Here is a 20793-nt window from a genome sequence, read left to right on the forward strand (position 1 = left end):
GTTGTGATTGGTCGTAACTTCTGACTTCCATTAGGTGACCAGAAGTCCAAAACATTATTAACAATGCCGCGAGATGTCACTATGACCAACCAAATCATTCATGTCATTTAAAATTATTTTTATAAAATTTAATAAATTCTAAGTTTATATTGAGAAGTAAAAATTTAAAAATAACTTTATAATTAATATTAAAATTTATGTGTCTTCAATAAATTTTATGAGTAATTCGTATGGCGATAGGGCGCTAGATGGCACTTCTTTGAAAACGTAAAAGTCAATATTACGGAGAGCCGACTAACGACTTCTCCCGACCAAAACATTCACTCGAATCATGCCTCGGGGGATAGTGTTTTTTCGCGCCCGTTTTATTTAACAAAATCAATGATAGGTATTTTTTTTATAAATATAAATTAGTTAATGTGCAGTAAGTGTTTGTGGTGATTATCCAAGCTCCATGCCTACGTTACACCTGAAACCCGGATTAACGGTAAAATATGGTTTTAACAAACAAAATTTCCAGTATATTTCGGGCTTTGTTACAAAAATAAACACGAATTCATGAATTATATGTGTTTAAAAAATAAAGTAGGTCATAAACCAGATTAGTATCATTATTAATAGATTGTTGTGAAAATAATTTACCTTTTTCGTGATGTCCAAGATGAACGCTCGTCAGCCGCTTCGGATATTCGATTATAACATATTCTGAATATGTTTTTCAAATAGGTATCCTTACATATTAAAATAAATCTCTTAAAGTCTTCATAATAATAAAGCCGGAACTGTAAGTGGAAAATTATAATAAAGTAACACAAATTTGATTTTGTGAAACAACTAACTAAAATACTAAACTTAACTCGTAACGTCTAAATAAAGCAAATACGTAAAAATAAGATCGACTTTATTTCTTATATTTGCGTATATAGAAAACCAGTAAATATGTGATAGCTAAAATGTTTACAAAAAAATAATCTCTCGTATGATAAAAACATTTTGTATATAAGGTAAAAACGTACAAAACTATATTTTAAATAAAATTAATTCGATTACTGTCTTGAATAACGTAAGAAAATTTAATACTCTTTATCTAAACACAAGGTTATTATATTAAAATAATAATAATAATAACTGGATATTCAGTATTTTAATTACGGAATAAAAACTCTCAGACAATAAACACGTCAGCTCTATCGATCAGAACGTATTGAATGATTGTGTACGAATAATATTAATCTCAAATTCTAACTTTTTAAAACTAAATCTCGCTTAGAAGTCGATGGAGATAATTCAAACACTCGGCGATATCGATTTTCACTTCAGCTGACAGGGGATTTCAGAGGGAGAATGATATAGTCACATAAATACTTTTTACTATGCCAATATTATGTATTTAGCTATTTATAATCTGTACTACACATAGACTATATCTTATTTCATATTTTTTGTTATGCCAATTGATGTTTTTTTTTTTTTATTGAGATAAATAGTGCACGTGTCTGTAATGCTTTTCCTATCTCCTTAATATATCTGTACAGAGAATGTTTAATCACGCTAAAGTTTTCCATTTTGTTAATCCTCTTTGCTTGACCTTGATAAGGGATTTCGTGTATATAGACCTATCGAGTAATCTAGTAAATATAGATAAGAGGGGTCCGGAAAATTGAGAAAACTTATGAAGCTACGTTGCAATTTAAACAGTATTAATATCAACATTATTTTATTTAGTAGACAGTATAAGTGATATTGTAATAAAATATTGCAACTTAATTATTATCAGGCGCATGTGTTTATTTGGTATAAATTTGAAATGATAAGCAAATTCCTTAACGTAGAACTCTTTTCCATATTAAGAACACGATTTTTTAAGCTATTCAGAGAGTGTATGAGATTTTAAATATGAATATGTGCTTGTCTTGTTATAAGATATAAATGTATGTACTTGTAAATATACTAGAATATCCAATTAACAAAGTAAAATTCTAAAATAATAAGAGATCACTTCTATATACAAGATTATAGTTCTTCTATAGTAGTAATCGCATCAAAATCTCTTAAGTCGTTTTACAGCTTAAGCAAGAAAGAATGAAATGGATCGAATGCAACTAAAATTAAAAAAAAAGCATTTTATGTCACGATGACATGTCAATACGGGTTAACTTGCGAAAGCAGTTATTTTGAAATAACAAACACCGTTAACGTTTTATTTATATCCAAAGAAAAGCATCTAATACAGTGGTTCCCAACCGGCGCAGTGGTCCGCGAACGAATTCAAAACTCTTTTAAATTTTATTAATGTTTTAATAACATATATATTTTTAACACATTGTGTTTTTTATTAAAGTTTATTTTCTTAGTCATTCACTTTATTTTTTTTTTACATCGTGGTCCCATGCGAACAAAACATAATACAAAGTGGTCCCTAGTCAAGAAGAGATTGGGAACCACTGATCTAATAGATTTTTTTAGTATATACACTATTGCTTTGAAAATAATAATTTTAAGAGAAATATTATATTTAAAACATGTGTTACAAACACATTTATAGAGTAATTCGGATGTTATTTATAGCCTGTTTTTTTACGCAGTGTAACTAATCAAATATTATTAATAAGATTAAAAAATATTTTTGCTAAAAATAATTAATGTCGTCTGTACATGAAACAGATTAAAATAACGATCATACCCTAACACTGATTTTTTTATCGTTAAATATATTTGCAAATGTCTTTTGAATTTTATTAACCTATAAATTTAGTGTCCTAATATCGTGTAAGATCGCTTTTAGTTTACTGTTAACCTAACCGGATGTTGGTTAAGTCTAATTAAATTCTCGTTATGTAGCAAATGTTGGAGATAATATTAACAATTAAAGACCTTTGCCTATTTATGGATGAAGGTGAACATCAGAGTCAAGGCATAGCCAAGGAATTAATATCCGTCGCGAGGAAAGTTATATCCGCGTTTTAATAACATAATCTAGTTTTTATTCTAATGTAGGATGAAAGAAGATTATAAACACATCTGCTTGTAAAAATAAATCCTTTGTAGACGTTTTATGATATTTTCAATATGCAAGCATTTTAAAGTAATGCGAAATTATATATATAAAATAATATAAAATAAATTCATGCGATTTTCATGAATATTTACTTTTTTTTTGTCTGTTTACTTATTGCGTATATTATTATATCGCGAACAATAAAACATTTATCCTTTCTCATATAAATTTTATAATTTATTTGTGAATATTCGACTTATATCACAATGTGAAAGACAAGACAGATGTATTTATATATACGTATAAATAAAACATTATAAGACTTCCTTGGTAACGTTGGCTGTATAGCAAGAAGCAAAGTAAAATTAAATTATAAAAAAAAAACACAAGAAATTATAAGAAATAAAATCTATAAAATTACTTCTCTATTTATGTTAAATGGTCGTAAAAGCATTCTTTTCATGTTATTTGACTCTTCCAGTGGCCATAACTAACGTTAAATCGTACGCAATCTGTGGAAACTTTCAAATATCTGTTTGATGCGGATTGTTTATTATTCTATTTTTAAAATCGCTTACAGATTCCAGACTTTAATCGTTTTTATGTCGCTATATGAACTTATTTCAATGTTATAACTGGATTATAAACTCACCTGAATTATTTATATGTTATCTACGGATATGTGGCTTAATTGGTCTGGTTACGTAACAGTTTTAATGTTTTACGTCCGAAATAAATTGAACAATTACAGCTATTATTATCTGCAACAGTTAATATTAATGTTTGTATCCGATCAAAAGTATTTATTTTTGAAAATTTTAATTTCATTTCTTCAGAGCTTGAAAACTGGCTTCAGAGGAATAATTTTTAATACTAGATCTCTTTTGTTCAGCGACAATTCAATCTTAATTTAAAAAAAAACACATTCACAATTTAGACGTCTTGAGGCGTATTTTATTTTCTGTATTAGCTTTAAATGATATTAAAATTTGTAGTCCTTGAAACTGGTACGTATATTAAAATATATAGACAATGGTATTATATAATTAGTTTATATGCAATGGTATATAGACATTATCAAGCGAAAATGTTACTATAGGGATTATCCAATGGAAAAATGTGTTCAATATTGTTTTATTGAAATACATTCCATAGTTTTTAGCTCTTGGACCCCTACCACACGTTTGAAATCAAACTACATACATTCGAGTTATTCGTTCATAAACCCTACTTTGATGTTATCATGTTAGAATATTAATGAAAAATTTTTTACGATGCAAACAAGTGGGAGGAGGGTAGATATGAATTTGAAATAAAATATTAAGTATAAAAATTTTATAACACATTGATATATTTATAACTTATATTAAAATTTTGTGATTGGTCTTTTTAAAGCTGTTGCTAGTAAAAATCCAAGGTTCAAAAATATCGCCTGTTTTTACTTTCAACTAACTAATATCTGTCTGAGCTGTAAGGTAATTACTTTATCGATACTGATTAACTGACAGCGGAAAAAGGTAATTACAACGAATTTCTAAGAAACCCAACTATACATGAAATAAAATGTAATAGTTATTAAAGAAACAAAGGATAACAAGGACACATTTTTGAGAATTATTAATTTTTATTAGGTCATGTAAATTTTGTGCAAAAAAAATAATAATTCCAAATGAAGATAAGTTATTTTGGCCTTTTTCCCACCCTTTCCCTTTTCCATTTTCTCTCTCTCATCCCCAAACAAGGGCGGCAACGCTTCCGCAAAATTATTTTGCTGATGTCCATGGGCGACGGTCCTACCTTCATCAGGTAGGCCGTCTGCTCGTTTTCCCCCCTTTATCATAAAAAAAATTGGAATAATACCTGACTTTCGACATCTATCAGTATATTGTCATTAAGAATGACGTCAGTTTTGAATTAATTTAAGAAATGTTTTTGAAACAATAGAAGAGATAATGAGGTCTAAGACTTTCGCGAGTTTGAATCATTTAAATGAAACTAATATTACTCGGATAGACTACGCGTGCTTTATCATGCTACCGTGATCACGGTTGCTGAAAAGTAACCGAAACGTCGGCAGTATGTAGTTTTTTACAAAAATAAAGCACTCGTAGTATACCCGAATAATATTAGTTTCATTTAAATAGAAGAGATTGTAAATAGTCAAGCCAGTCGCAGCTAGTTTGTCTTAATAGCCACTGACTCAATAAGTTACCTTTATTGAGATCTTATCATGTAAAGAAAGAGAATTACTATCTTAATTTCAACCTTGAAAGAAAAAAACCAAATTGATGGTTTAAAAATATAAGAAAAAAATTTAATATTTGTTTAACTTTAGTTTCGGAGTTTTAGTTAAAATATTAGTCATGAGTTGGTTAATTTTTTTTTGATGATTAAGGCATACATTGCACATTTAAACTAAACTAGTCTAATAGTTCTAAGTTTGTGTTCAAACAAGATAAGAGATAACAACTGTCACAAAACCCGTCTGCATTTCAGAGCAGCGAAATAGTTTCAATCTTCGCAACCCAGTTTATCCAATATTGATTGTCTATGTACCAAAGACAAGGTCGTTAAACCTTCTCCATAATTTGTCACGATTCCCCCCGTAAACTAGGGTCCATTTAGCTGTGCTGCAGATAAATCACTGATTTAACTAAAGAGATTTAAACCAGTTTAAAAAATCCTTTAATCAATAAGGTTTGTTTAATGTTAACCTTTTTTTATATCTATTCTTATCTATGTGTTATAAAAGGTTTCTCAATTTTAATGTAAATATGCAACCAAACATGTTAAGTACAGATATTTTGCGAACAATGCCGGAGCAAAATCTAGTGGGAACGGTTATCGAGCTGTGCTCTGAAATTCTGCCTTTGTTAAATACACTGACGAAGGAGCTTTGTTATACCAATCTGTGTCAAGTCAACAAAAGTTATCCTTTATTATGATAACTTAAAGGGGAATGACCCTATGAGAGCGTTAGAATTATTACTCAATGATATATGTACATACATATACTGTTAAAATACAGTTAGTCAAAATGTTATTTTGATAATTAACCGTCATTTGTTTTTAAAAAGAAAAGCTTCCAATGAATAAGCAGTAGTTTGTAAGCTAACAACGCATAACATGATTTAAAATAATATAAAATCCCAGAATATCATCCTTGATTAAGGGAAATAGAATCCTTTATCGTGTTATGTAGCAATTCTATTAGTGAATTAGGTTTTCAGCGCAACTGTAAAGCCTAACTACGAAAGTAGGTCGTCAATTTCATTAATTCGCTATAAGCCATGCAATGCCAGTATAGTTTTTAAACAAATCGCTTACAGCTCGAGCGTAGGGAGTTTAAAACTTTTGAGGCCAAATAACTAGGTATAACTATAATTTAATTAGATATTAGTCAATGACGTAAGTAATACAACATTATTTGATGGCTTTTATTCCAGATGGCTCGCTATAAGAAGACTGGTTTCATGGACGATGATGCGGGTAGTGTCAGTTCCATTCAACTGAACGAGGGCGTGCGATCTGGAGGTACGCACATCAGATATCATATGGTAAGTGATTTTATTTTATTATCTTTCCAAATTTAAACAACATATTTTAAATAAGTTAATTGTAAAAATAGTATACAATAACAAAATCCAAAACATAAATAGGATTCAAGGCTGTTATTTTCGAAATATAGTTTTTACTAAGTCAATTAAAATATTATCGCGTCCTTAAAATAACGTTGAATCAATATTCTAATAAACGACTACAGTGACTTTTTTGCTAACAATTACGAAGCCCTAAGAAATCAAAATATTTTTTTACATTTTGTTACATAAATCTTATCTAAGGAAAAGAGCAGAGGAAGTAGAAGTTATTGTTAATGGAACAGTTTGATAAATTTTTTTTGGGGGTAGTTAATTCGATACATGGGTGAAAAGTGTTAATGGAATTCACTTCCTTATGCTTATCTATTGATCTCCGAAGAAAATAGCAGATGCATTTTGATATGTATTTATTAAGAGCACTCACTTATCATCATTCAACTTCAGCATCTGTTGATCATCATCTATTTCAAGTATATTAAAAGCTTCAAATGTTTCTTGGATAAAATAAACTGAGAAATAAATATCGTGATTGTAATTCAATAGACGATATAATGGACCCAACCATGACTTTAATCTCGCTTTAACAAAAAAAAAACCCGCAACTTGCAATGAAATAAGGAATTACGCATAATATGGTCACACAACAGCTGAGATGTGGTTGCATTTGTATGTGTGACCTGATAAAGCTATTTGCACCAATTTTGAATTGTTCTTAATAAAAGAATCATTTGAAATAAACAAGAGAATAACCGCTGTATGGCGATAAAAAAATATTCTCACACACTAGAATGTCCTGCAAGATTTAGATACTTAATGGAAGCGAAATCTGTCTCTATATTTCTAAAACTAATATTGCTTTCTTAGTTTTTAAGGGATTCATTTTTTATACCTACTGAATTACATATGATTTCAATGAATTGGATAACTACAGGAACACTCATTTTCCAGACACGTCAGTAATATTATTTCATCTTAGAAAAGGCTATTTTAACGATAGATTTTTATTTTAATCATAGATTTTATATTTCGAGCAAACCAAGTTGCATTGTTTTTCCATTTTGGGGGACTCTTCCCTAAAAAATGTTTGCCAAATATTTGTAAAAGCTTTTACTCTGACATGACTGATTATTATTTATTCAAGTATTTCTTTAGGTTCATTAATTTCGGTGGATTTTTGTCCGGTTCATTTGTTACGTCACATTAATTATTCCAAAATGATTGAAAATTGGTTTTATATATATAAATTCTGTCTTTTTAAATTAATTATATATACATAGTTTTAAAAGCATCAAAATAAAAAAGGAACTTTGAGTTTGTGTTATATTAGTGATACTTCAATGTTGCTGGTTTTTCCTACGCCTGTAAAAAAATATTACTAGCGATAGAACACATTGCTCTTACATTTGTTTAGGCATCAACAATAAAAAGTAAAAAATCTTAAATAGTAAGTGATATTCAACATTTATAATTCTTACTTATGGCTAATATTTAATTAATTGAATAAGTCTTGCAATTACCTGCCTAGGTTTTGTTAATAGTAGTGATTCTTTTAGCGTCCTTAATTAAAGGAACATTTTATGTCCAATAGCATTTAGATTAGTGAGGTTAAAACGTATTTAAAAAGCATCAAAGAATTGTGAGATTTTAGAGACCAACTATAATAGTTGTCACGTACAACAATAAAACAATTAATATTTTTCTGAAATTTTAGCTTTATATTAATGTTTGAATCTTTTATTAATTACTCATTGTTGTGATTGTTAATAATGAGACCTTAAGGGTTGTCTTGCTCCTTGACCTAAAAGAGTCCGGGAACCAGCTAGCTTGCCAAAGTATACCTGTGCCAAAGAAAGGAAGCTCTATTCTGTTCTCTGCTAAATATCATCCAATTTTGACTACTTCCATGCTCTGTAATGTTATGGAAGATAATAATCTTCGTAGCGACAAACAATACGGGTTTTCTCAAAATTGTTCGACGGAGGATCTCCTATCACACACCATCATGGTACGTTTACGCTAAGACTGCTTCTTTGTTTCTATAAAGCAGAGTTCCAATCGTTTGTAGAATAATGATGTCAGGGTTGGCAAAATGCAAAGTCACCAAAATTTTTTTCCTACATAGAGATACGTAAAAAATCTTAATGGTCATTCATTACACAATTTAATACCTCTATCTCCTTTCTATCATGTGAAGACCAGAAGCACGATGAATCTTCATACTTTTCTTGTTGACTTACCTAGCATACGGACGAAGCCATACATTTTCTCCTTCAAGGGTTGATTGCCATAAAGACTTATCCGTCACAAGTTTTCCCTCTTCCAAGGTGACAAAGGTAGAACCATTTCGTCATGACTAGGCGTCTTAAAATCATATAGCGGAATGCCCATCTATCAAGGCTTTTAACTGAAGATTCTTCTCCAATAGAGAATGACACATCGGTGTGGTCACGGCTGTTCTGATGAAATACGTGGTCTTATACAACCTCCTTCGAAAAATAACCTACAGTCGGCTTAAGAAGGAGGGAAAATCTGGAGGCGTCTTTAAGATTACCATAGTTCTTCTTGTCTTAAGTGGTAGGCCACTCTAAGTTTTTATAGCATACACTCCTCAAATTGGTGATTGTGTCAAAAATAAACTGTCATTTGGCAAACCTACACCATAGTTCCACGTTGACAAATGATTTTTTTTTTCTTTTAGCTGGCTCCATTTTCTGTACCTTATTTTGTTTTATATTATTGAGTTATGTGTTGAAAGTAACGTTATTCTGAAATGATAATACATGTAAAATAAATGTTTAGATGAATGAATCAAATGAAATATATCAAAGTATTTAATTTTCTATATTCGTAAAGGTATAAAGCCACTAATACCTATAATATTTTTTTTATACAAAGCACTAGACGATCCTTTTATCGCCTTTTAACGGATCAGAATGTGGTCAGTAGCTTCAGCACTAAATTACAAATCACATAAACTATAGTAACCATGAAACATTTTGTATTAATAGAAATTAAAACTGACATTGTAGACGCGCGTTAAGGCTAACTCGATTTTTCGTGTCAAGTTTGTTCATAACACTATTAAAATTACTTAAAGTTGACTTGTTTTAAATAAAAATAAGTTCCTCCGTAGCCATAAACAATATGGGATCAATTTCCACCGTTCATTTGTTTATTATAGGTACATACGTATATGTACCTACCTACATTTAAATTGGAAGGCGCCGCAGTCCTTAACACGTGTGATAATTATTTGCACAAAATATTTAAATTCGCACCGCAAATTTGCTGTTGTGATATCTGAAGCAGACATCTGAACGCGTCGGGATGATTAGCGTTTATTATTTATTCAACCATTTAGTGCAACCAGGTGTTATTGTTCTTTGGTTTCTTTCCATGTCCCATTAGAGGAACAAGGTGATGTGCACGATATTTATGATCCTTGGGACGTATTAAATCGTGAGGGGATATTCATTTTTATCGAATGTTATTGCTGCTCGTACTAAATTATGTTTATTTATTCAGTTCTTATTTATATATATTGCAATATTTAAGTGTGAGAAAATGTTGAACATAACAGTACTGGAACAATTTTTAGTGGCTGTTTATTTTATTATCTGTGATAGTTATATTCTTTGGACGATAAGAATAAATATATCTTTAATAACTGATTTATTTTACGTTATATGTTTTTACATTAAAATTTCAATTACACGTGGCATTATTCACGACATTAAAATTTTTATTATCATTATAAATGTTACAAAATATCAAAAAAAAAAAGAAATATAAATAAATAACCAAATTTTAGGATAATTAATTGAACCTTTCAAGAGCATTTGTAATCTTGTAGTGTTGCCTAATGATTTATGAAGACACGTACTTTTTAAATTGATCAGATTACCTGGTCTTATAATTTCAAATTATAAGTTTGAAATCGCCAACCCGTCTTGAGCTAGCGTGGTGATTAATGCTCTAACCTTCCCCATGTGAGAAGAGGCCTTTGCTCAGCAGTGGGCTCTAATAGCCTGATGATGATGATGATGATGAGATACTTTGAAAATTGCCTTAATTTTTCTTATACAATGTTGATAGAATATTAATATTATGAACTCGCTTTATGCTGATATCTGATTATTAATGGAATCATGAAATGGTGATCTAAAAATGTCTGTTGTTTGTATTAAAGTAGACATTATAGCATTCTTATACAATAAAACAAAACCCAGGTGATTATAATTTTTAAAATTGTCTGCGTTGCCAAATAATATGACTGAAATTTTAAATGAATTATACATATGTTTAAATACGTTTTAAGTAAAATTATATATTATTTTTTCTAAAAAACAGCGTATCTTAAATGTGAAGTAGAATCTCTTGTTAAAACTACGAGTAGGGTAATAACGAAGCCTGTTTTTCTGAACATATTTCAGTTGAACCGGAACTTTGGATTTCTCTAACTATAAATGTAAACGGCACATAGTTGTTCTTATAACGAAACAAGGCGGAAAACCTTGTTCAGTAGGAAGGCTTCCGATATCGACGTTTAGCGGCAAAAAACTTATTGTTTGAACTGGTACGTCATTCCAATTTTTTACTTAGGAATATTTTTTCGGATAATGAGGAACTTGCATATTTTATTTGTAATTATATTTTGAACCATCTCAATAATTTTGAGCTTGTAAATTTAAGTAACTTCACTATAATTTTTTGATCTAGTTTGACCGGACTATAGGTATATTTTTTTTATCTCGTTTCTAAAATTATGGTTTAATTTTCGTTAATTGTATTAAATTTCTTTGATCTTATCGCCATGATTACCTTAATGAGAATAAATGCTCATTTTACAATGACAAGATGGATCGCAGAAATTTATTCGAAGAACGGAAAAACAAACATATTTTTTTTTATTATATCACAGTATCGATCTACGGGGTTAATGAACTGTTAACAAAATACATAGCCGTTTGAGGTCGAGGTGGCCAAGGTCGAACCATGGTACTTCAATGGTGATAGGAATATAAAGGGAAAATTATAGGTGGAATAAATAATATTATTTTTATATGTTTTAATGCATATCACTATATAATAAAATATTTATTTCCATCAACTGAAAGGAAATAAAAATAATATTGAAGTATGGTTTTGCTTTTTACGTCAGAGAAATATTGAACTATGACTTAAATTTTAATAATGAAATATGTTAAGAAAAGATAAAATATTTTAATCATATACATCATATATATTAATATTTTTAACTTGTCAATGGAAAAATAATTGTTTTTTTTTTTACTCTCAAGAAATCAAAGGTCGCTGATGGTTATTTTTATAAATGTTATTGTTGTAGTTTCTTAGGACTGATAAAAATTTAAACGTTTTATATATTTTTTTTAATTATTTTTACAGAAGTCTTTTTTGCTTATCATAGATTTCTGTTAATTCGGAATTAGCCCATACAAAGCTGAACTGTTACTAAGCTGTGATAACATCAGCCATCCCGTAGAAACGTGAATGTAACGTGACGTACTACGTTATAACGTATGCGAGTGTAACGAATAATATATTCAAAGTCGCTGTTCTGCTCTCTCATTTTAAAAACAAGAATAAGTAAGATAAATAATGTATTGGTTTTAATATTACTTACTTATAAAATATTAAGATTTTTGTCGGTTAAAATACTTTAGTATAACAAAATTATTTTTTAATATACGTATAATAAGAAAGACTAATTAAGATAATTTATTACCTATGAATTAGAAAATCATACTATGTAGAATTATTTTTTGTCTCTTTCTATTTCTCGATCCCTCTCTTTCAATTTACTTGATTAAATTTTTTATACATGAAAGTAACATAAGAACATATTTATTTATTATAGCAATTGTTAACTGGATACCGCACGTCAATGACCTACAAGTATCATAGCCCTAGTTCAAATATATAAATTATCACTTTACTATTAAAGAATTTAAAACTATTAAAATGCTATGAATTATTTTGTCATTTTAACATGTTCTTTTCTAAGATTCAATTAATAATTTCATCATCATCATCAGCCTATCGGAGCCCACTGCTGAGCAAAGGCCTCTTCTTACATGGAGAAGGTTAGAGCATTCATCACCACGCTTGCTCAAGACGGGTTGGCGATTTCAATCTTATAATTTGAAATTATAAGACCAGGTTTCCTCACGATGTTTTCCTTCACCGTCCGTCAGTGGTGTCTAAATACTCTTAGAAAGTACACATGACTCGGAAAAGATCAAATTTGTGCTTGCTTCGAAACCGCGCCCTCACGCATGAGAGGCGGGCCTTTAACCTCCAGGCCACCACCACGTTAATAATTTGTAAACATGAATATACAGAATAAACCTTTAGAAATCTCTAGTGCAATAAAAATTTGACAATACGTTATATTTGATTATTTTAAAAGTGTATTTACGACTCTACAATGATGCATCGTGATCTCTAAATTAACAAACACATCCTTAGTTAATACATACTCATCCTAATTCTAAACGGCTTTATTCACGAATGCGCACGCGCATGACGATCCAAATATAAAACAGTATCGCGTCGCTCCTCTCGCTGTGCGGTCGTGTTATCGTTGACATTAAATTCTGATATATTGAGATTATTCTGTAACATTAAAATTGTCTTAAATTATCTCCATATGAGGAAAAAATTATGATAACAATGGAAAAAAATTGCCTTTTACATTTTTTGTGTTGAAATATAATCTCATATTTTATTATACATTACTAAACATCATAACAAATGATTTATAATTGTCAAAGCGAATATAATTAGCGATACAATAACACTTACTTTTATTAAACGTATGTTAAAAGTGACGAAAATATTATAATGACGACTCCCGACTCTCCGTCCCAATCTACCGGGTCATCCGAGGACACCCCTACACCATCCCCCGGACCAGAAAAGATAAATAAATTCAATTTCCTCAAACACGCTCATAAGGCGAGGAACAACCCGTTCCTCAAAGCACGACCGACACTCAACAGAGAAAGCTCTACAGCCGAATTATTTTCAAGAGAAAGCTCTAGTTCCGATTTCTTCCAGAATTCTAGGTTAAATCTATTTGATACAACACCGAAACAAGAAGCAAATGATGGCTATGGGAAGGTAAAACTCCGTAACATTTGCATTATTATAATGTGTTATATCGTCATACTTTTTACATAAGCCGTTTGCCAATCTGATAATTCCACATTGTTTAATGCACTCATCATCTTGATGGTACGCCAGAATCAATAGCTACTGTTGAACATACATGTGTATAAGTAGAGAATTTTATTTTTTTATTTGAATTTCTTTTAAAACTTCCTATTAGTGGTTCACTGGCATCCGAACATAGTTTAGGCATTTGAATTACTATTTATAATCGATACAAACATACCGTTGCGTATTTAATTTACTGAAAAACGTAACGCTTGTGTTTATGATCGTAATCGTACTTACGTCACAATATGTCATAACATAACACTATGGTGTATAGATCAACAATAGTAAAGCTATTACAGTCACGGTATACAATTACAGCATTGCCATTATGTATTTAAACTCACGCCAAGGAGTAATTTTTTTAAAGGAATAAGAAATAACAAAATAATATTATTCTTTTATATTCTATATGCGTACATTTTTGATATATACAGTCTATATTTATTAGGTAATCGAATGTTTATCATAGCTTGAGGTATGTGATTGAAAAAGTATACCCTCTCGCGATCCCAGATACTTAGTCTTATGTTCTATATGGCTTTGAGTTACTTTGGAATAAAACAATAAGATACATACAATTTTTTTGAAAATAACAATATTTTTAGTATAAATTAATACGTAAGCAGGGCATTATATAAGTCAAAGCAAGCGAATAACCACCGTTCAGGACATACTTAGTTTCAAATGAATGCCAGGCAATGTGTGCTGTGGATACAAATAATTTATGTCATTTATTAAAGTCATTTCTACTGTAAACTGCTCATTGTTGTGTTATTTCATTTAATAAAATATGAAACACGACTGTCAGTGATGACATTGAAATATTACGTTACCATATACAATATAAATAACATATATCTTTAAGACTAGCTTCGTCTTACGGATATGTTTGAGTTTTCAGTATTGCCATGTATTTGTATGTAGAGGTATTTAGGATAGCAGTGAGCGTGGGCAACGTATTTTGCAATAGAGATAAAATATCGTAAAAATATGAGTAAATTCCGTATGTGCCTTATATAGGAATTTAATAGTAAAACATAAAATCGAATAGAAAGTTATAATAAGAGTCGTTCAAACTCTTCATAAACCCTTTTTTTTATTTTAAATTACGAAACAAACACAAAATAAAACTATCACACTTACAATATTAATAATTTCAGAACTTTTTTTTTAAGTATGAACGTCAAAACATGCAGTTTTTATCCTTTAGTTCATCGAACGGTATAGATATACAAGAAAATAATAATAATAATAATAATAATGTTAGTAGTTTTTAAGATAATCACAAACATATAGACAGATAAACACAACTTTACGAAAATCGTTTCTAACACATTTTTTCTACAAATCGTTTATACATTAATATTTAGATTTGTCAAAGTTCTATCTCAGACATATAATGTTTTTTTTTTATTGATTTATTATCAAATATCTTAGCATGTATTTATTTATATTAAAACTAAATGAGAATACCTTTAGAAATGTTCGTGAAATTTTAAAATACACCTATTTGCATATATTCAGAGTTCTTAATAGAAGCATTTGCACCAGATCATAATTTTACAACAAAGAGCTATAATATATATGAAATTTTCACTAAAAATATTATTTCTTTCTAACAACTCAAAAGTTCAGCCTATCAAAGTATAGACGTTTTAATATTGATTGTAAATTAATATTACTTTTGTTACTGTCTGTATCTATTTCCTCGGACCGTGGACGGTTCTGTTACAGATAGTTGCCTAAATTAGGATTGACAACGCCGTACAGTCAAATATAAATTGCGCATTGCATCGGTACCACAGTATAATAATATCAGTATAAAAACATGATAATATAATTTCATTTTAAAATAGTTATATCTTAGACTGGCCGTTCCCGGGAGCTTTTTATTCAATAATTCATTTTTAATTCAATAAATAATATGCAAAGAACCAAAGTAGTTAGTTACTCCTTGTTTTATCATGTATGTATATGATATAAAACTAATATTTTCGGATTTACTACGCGTTTTTAATTATTTTAATAACATACTCCCGTCGTTTCGGTGACTTTGCAGCAACCATGATCACGTACAGACGAGATTTTATTCGAGCAATCGTAGTCTATTTGTTGAGATTTTTAAATTATTTCAATTAAGAATTAAAATTAATATAGAATAAGTAATAATTCAGCTACTTAGGGAATATTAAGGAACATTTTAGAAACAAAAATACATTTTCTTAACTACGAAATTATCAAAAAAGTTTTAGTTGACAATTCAGGTAGCATAATCAAATTCCTGTAATAATATCATTTTATAAAGCATGATAAAATGTAAAATAAATATATTGGCTATTCTGAAATAAATAAAAATGAAAAAATAAAAAAAATATTTCATAACCATCTGAAATATTTAAACTATGGCAGTGCTGATCGCATCATTGGGTTACAATGGCCTAACACCTACTTGAACAAAGATTCCAACCAGATCTATGATAGTCATCTATGATATTATAATTTTTTTTTATATTCAGTCAGTACTTGCTAAATTTTGCATCTATATATTTTGCTTTGTGTAAGAGATTTATGGAAATTTATTTAGTGGAATATGTATGTCACATATGTAGTCCTGTCCTTAAATTATGAATAGAATGAAAACAAAAATTGAGTCTTGTTCCTTTGGTAATAGATATGAGATTTCATTGTTATCTTTGAAATACATACGTTGGGTGTAAAAAAAAACTTAAATAGATTCTCCTCATTACTTTTTACCTCCTTTTATGAGTAAGAACATCTCAAGATTCAAATAACGAAAATGTCGCCTGGCGTTCCGAGGAACAACAACTTGATCATTTTAATATATACAAAAAAATCTTAATAAAAAACAATCTACAATTCAAATAAACATTGTTACTTCGCAAATCAAAGTGCTAAAAACGTTTTCAATAAAACATCGCATTCAAATCCCATCTGACTTCAATAAGGATTTATTTCAACAGACATCTGCTTCTATTTGGGTCTGAATCGATAACGTTCCCCGTTCATACATAATGGTTTTAGATTGCTTTGAAACTATAAACACAACTACATATATATGTAATTTATTTTATATACTGTTATTGAACTTGAAAATCACTGTATCGATTTTGATCATATATCATATATAATCGATATTGAGGGTAGTTTATATTGTGCCAATTAATACTACCAGAAAAATATATTTGGGATGCGCAAAGAAATTAGTAAAACAATAGCAATATTCTATATAATTAGTTAATAAATAATCATTTTACAATATTTATAAAATAAGAGAACTAATTGCGGTGCAAATAAACAAGATTTATAATTACCTTCGGTTATGCCCTGAAGGCTTAACGAGGCAATGAGTTTTGATTAAACGATTTGCTTATAAATTAACAATTTATTAATATTTCGTATCAAAGCTGTTTACTCAAAGGTTGTTAACAAGACGATATTCGCCAATTTGTGATATATTAAATAATCATTCAACAAATAAACGAAACACGTAGTTCGTGTATTGAAAATTTTATGCTACATAGTCCAAACATGAAACATCTTCGGTCAAGTTGAAGGTTGTGCGCCATTTTAAATCCAAACAATAAGATAATAAAATGGCGTCATAGCTTGGCTGTTGTATTATGTCCTTTGGCTTCATTTCTGTATTTTTTATTATAAGTATAATTTTATGATTTACCATCCAGGTTTTTCAGTTTTTCTTACCTAAGTACATATCTGTGAAATTCACGTTTCTATATATATGGTCTTGAAAACAATGACTTTGTACAACAAATTACGTAATCATATTAGCAATATGGCTGTTTTGAAACCAGTTTTTTTTTTCAGTAAAACTTTATTTAGTCTTCCTATATTGATTATATTGCGATTTATTTCGCTCTATTTTTCATAGTACATCCGACTTGAATGGTGTTTTCCCGTCCCATGGGTGACCTTAAAGCTCAAGCAACGGTTTAAAACCTTTAAGAGGTATTCATAGATTGGTCCAAAGAAATTTTTTGGTGGAACGCAAATGACCCTCTTTATGATCATCCTGTATGTGGGTTGTGTTTGCAAGTATTTTAGTGTCTATATTGCTACGCCTTTAGGAGATAACTTTCTTGCTCACTTCTATTTTATGCGAGTAATTTTCGCATTGTTAGAAAATAATTAACGATTTCTTTTAAATGGGAGCGGCTATGCTGTAAGCGTTAAGGTATCTGTGGAGGTATTTATAAGTCAGACACTGAAATAAAATGTCAATGTATTTCACAGGTATTTGGTTAAGAGATTGATATTTCGTTGCTTTTACTACAACAGTTTGGAGCCTTGGAGCGCCATTTTTGTCAGAGGTTTTATGGTAATTTTATTCACTACAAGGTCCTCCTTCTTCACATAAATTGTGAATCAATACCTACTAATTCGGTTTTGACTGTATTGGACCGTTTTCCCTTTTTTCACATTTCGATAAGCTTATTATAATGAAAATGAAAGAACTTCAGTTGTTTTTATATCAAAATATATAAGTTAAGACGATCAGTCAATTATAAGATGGACTTTCAATGAAGCTTCAAAGTAGCAATGAAAACAATTTGAAATACGCTAATCTATCTCAGAATCGTAGTAAAAAAGACCTGAATGTCTATGATTGAGTTGATTTCAATTTATATTACTTCCAATACTAGATAGCCAATTTTGTAAAGCATTAACATAAGGTTTTTACGATCGTTTGTTCCTATAAATCTTCTTGTCTCTGGAACAAATCTCTTATACAAAGGGACGTGTACGTTTATTGCTCTAATTATATTTACTAAATTTCTTGTTTATGTGTTGGTTGGGAATCCATGACCTGTTTTTTACGGTTTGCTTGTTTCTGCTAACAAGTAAAGCGCGTTGAAAAATGTATAGCTATAAATATTATGGCGAAAGCAATTATACTCATCTATATCTATTTAAATGTATCAAAGTTATGTTAGCTCTTTATTTGGTAAATTTTTCAAACAAGTATTGGAGTTCCGCTTGTCTATACAATGATCTAATCTCGTTGTACCAAATGTAATTTTTGTATTTAAGGGTTATCATGATTATACCCTTTTTTTGTTATTAAATTTTTTCATAATCTTCTCATTCCTTAGATCGTATATTTTCTTATACCGATTTTTTTCGAGAGTCATCCCTGTTGTATTAGAATGACTTTAAGTTTAATGTGTACATGCCTGAAATATAAGGATGAAGCCCTGGACCTTCTTGAATTATAGTCTTTACATGCCTTATATATTTCAATAAATAAATCGCTGAGGATTATCTATAGAATTAGATTATCTTTCACCAATTAACAACAATTCTGTTTGTTGACGTACCTGTTTAAGCGTGAAAATGCTTTGAGACATACGTACCAGTTTATTATATAATATAAAATAAAATGCAACCTTCTCGTCAAAAAATATATACTTAAAAGAAGTATAGCTACATATTTTTGAAACTTGAGCTACTTACCTCTGCTAAGTGGGTAATTTTCATGTTATTGCGTACTAAACCAAAAAACTAAACACAATATATGTCATTGTGACCAACCCTTTAACTATTATTAAGTTTTAATATATGTCAGTATATTCATATACCTATTTGAATTTCAATGGAGATTTAACTACTATTCATATCTCCGCTTCAGACACGGCCATTATATAAATTAATATTCATGTACATACTATTTAGTCCCCGTTTTATTCCGACATAAAAGCTGACATTACTTTCATAGGAAGTGTCTACAGCGAAAGTATTTGATGAAAATCATAAATATATGAACATTATTAACAAAACCTTCGTAGTACCTAATGACAACGTGATTGCTTGTTTCAGGGAGTTTCCTTCATAGGTTGGCATCAAAGAACGAAGTTGGAAAGAATTCTTCTCGTTATAACAGCTTTTCTCCTGGTGGCTATTCTTCTTACCACCTGTTTATTGCTGACCATCAAGGGACCGTCCTATATACCTGTGCCACCATGTTACAACCCTGAACCCAAAGGTAATTTTCAACTCTTAAAAATTCATTTAAAGAATGAGTAGTAGGTTCATTGTTTTACAGAATAACTACATTATTCATATCTTATTTAAAATGTGACTTGTAATGAGTTTATGTAAATTGAAGAAGTAAAACCACTGGGTACTTCGAAATCGATTAGATCATAAAGTCGTATTTTTTGGACACATTCTATAGACCTTCATTTGTGTACACTCTCTATATATGTGATTAAAATTTTAATGTATTTATATTTTAAATGAAAGTAGCTCTAGAACTGAATATTTTTTAGCCATTCAGTGGATTACTTTATAAAGTTTCGTACATATAAAGGTCTTACTTTTTATCATTTTAACGGGAGGTCTATACTTTAAAACACAACACAGACTGACCTGTACTTAACTATATAATAATTGATACATTTTTTACTTATTGAAAGTAGCACATCTAATACTTTTAACAAACAGACGGCGTCGTTAAATATAATTGATTACTTGGCAAGGGCAATGTTAGCCCTTGTCTCAAGGTCGTACAGAAGTATTATAGGTATATCTTACCCAGCAAATTTGTTTTAGTGAAAGAAACGTAGTAAGCAATTTTTTAGTAAATTCCAATGTTATTTTAAATATTAATTATTAGAATTAGTTCGTATTCATTGTCGTTGGTAACGTTCGAAATATTCCTTTATTTATTACAGTATATCGCTATTGTTTAGAATATAATCGTTTATAAAGAGTTCTGTGTTTTGCGTAAATATCACATGTATGGGATGACAGAATTAGCTTAGAATCAGTGCTCAGTATAGACCGAGTTTCAGTCTCTGAAAAGCGAGATTATATTGTATTGCAAAATCAATTAATATGCACTTAATAAGTATTATTAAATATAATCGAATTAATAGAATTTTAATTCTAAACTTTTCATTGTTTTTTTTTTTT

The 20793-nt window shown here is 29.6% G+C and overlaps 1 protein-coding gene across 2 annotated transcripts in view; it reads left to right on the plus strand.

Moving 5' to 3' along the window:
• Positions 1 to 359: 359 nt before the first annotated feature.
• LOC116775863 (endothelin-converting enzyme homolog) overlaps positions 360 to 20793 on the plus strand; it is a 30864-nt gene continuing 10430 nt past the window's right edge. The window contains exons 1-3 of one of the 2 annotated variants that reach the window (XM_061524311.1): positions 360 to 487; positions 6445 to 6555; positions 19696 to 19861. In XM_061524311.1, the coding sequence (XP_061380295.1) occupies positions 455 to 487; positions 6445 to 6555; positions 19696 to 19861 (310 nt within the window). In that variant the 5' untranslated portion in view covers positions 360 to 454. Of the gene's footprint in view, positions 488 to 6444; positions 6556 to 13423; positions 13741 to 19695; positions 19862 to 20793 lie in introns of those variants that run through there. The other variant, XM_061524310.1, reaches the window with a different exon arrangement.

This window comes from Danaus plexippus, chromosome 24 (assembly GCF_018135715.1).
Source record: "Danaus plexippus chromosome 24, MEX_DaPlex, whole genome shotgun sequence".
NCBI lineage: Eukaryota > Metazoa > Arthropoda > Insecta > Lepidoptera > Nymphalidae > Danaus > Danaus plexippus.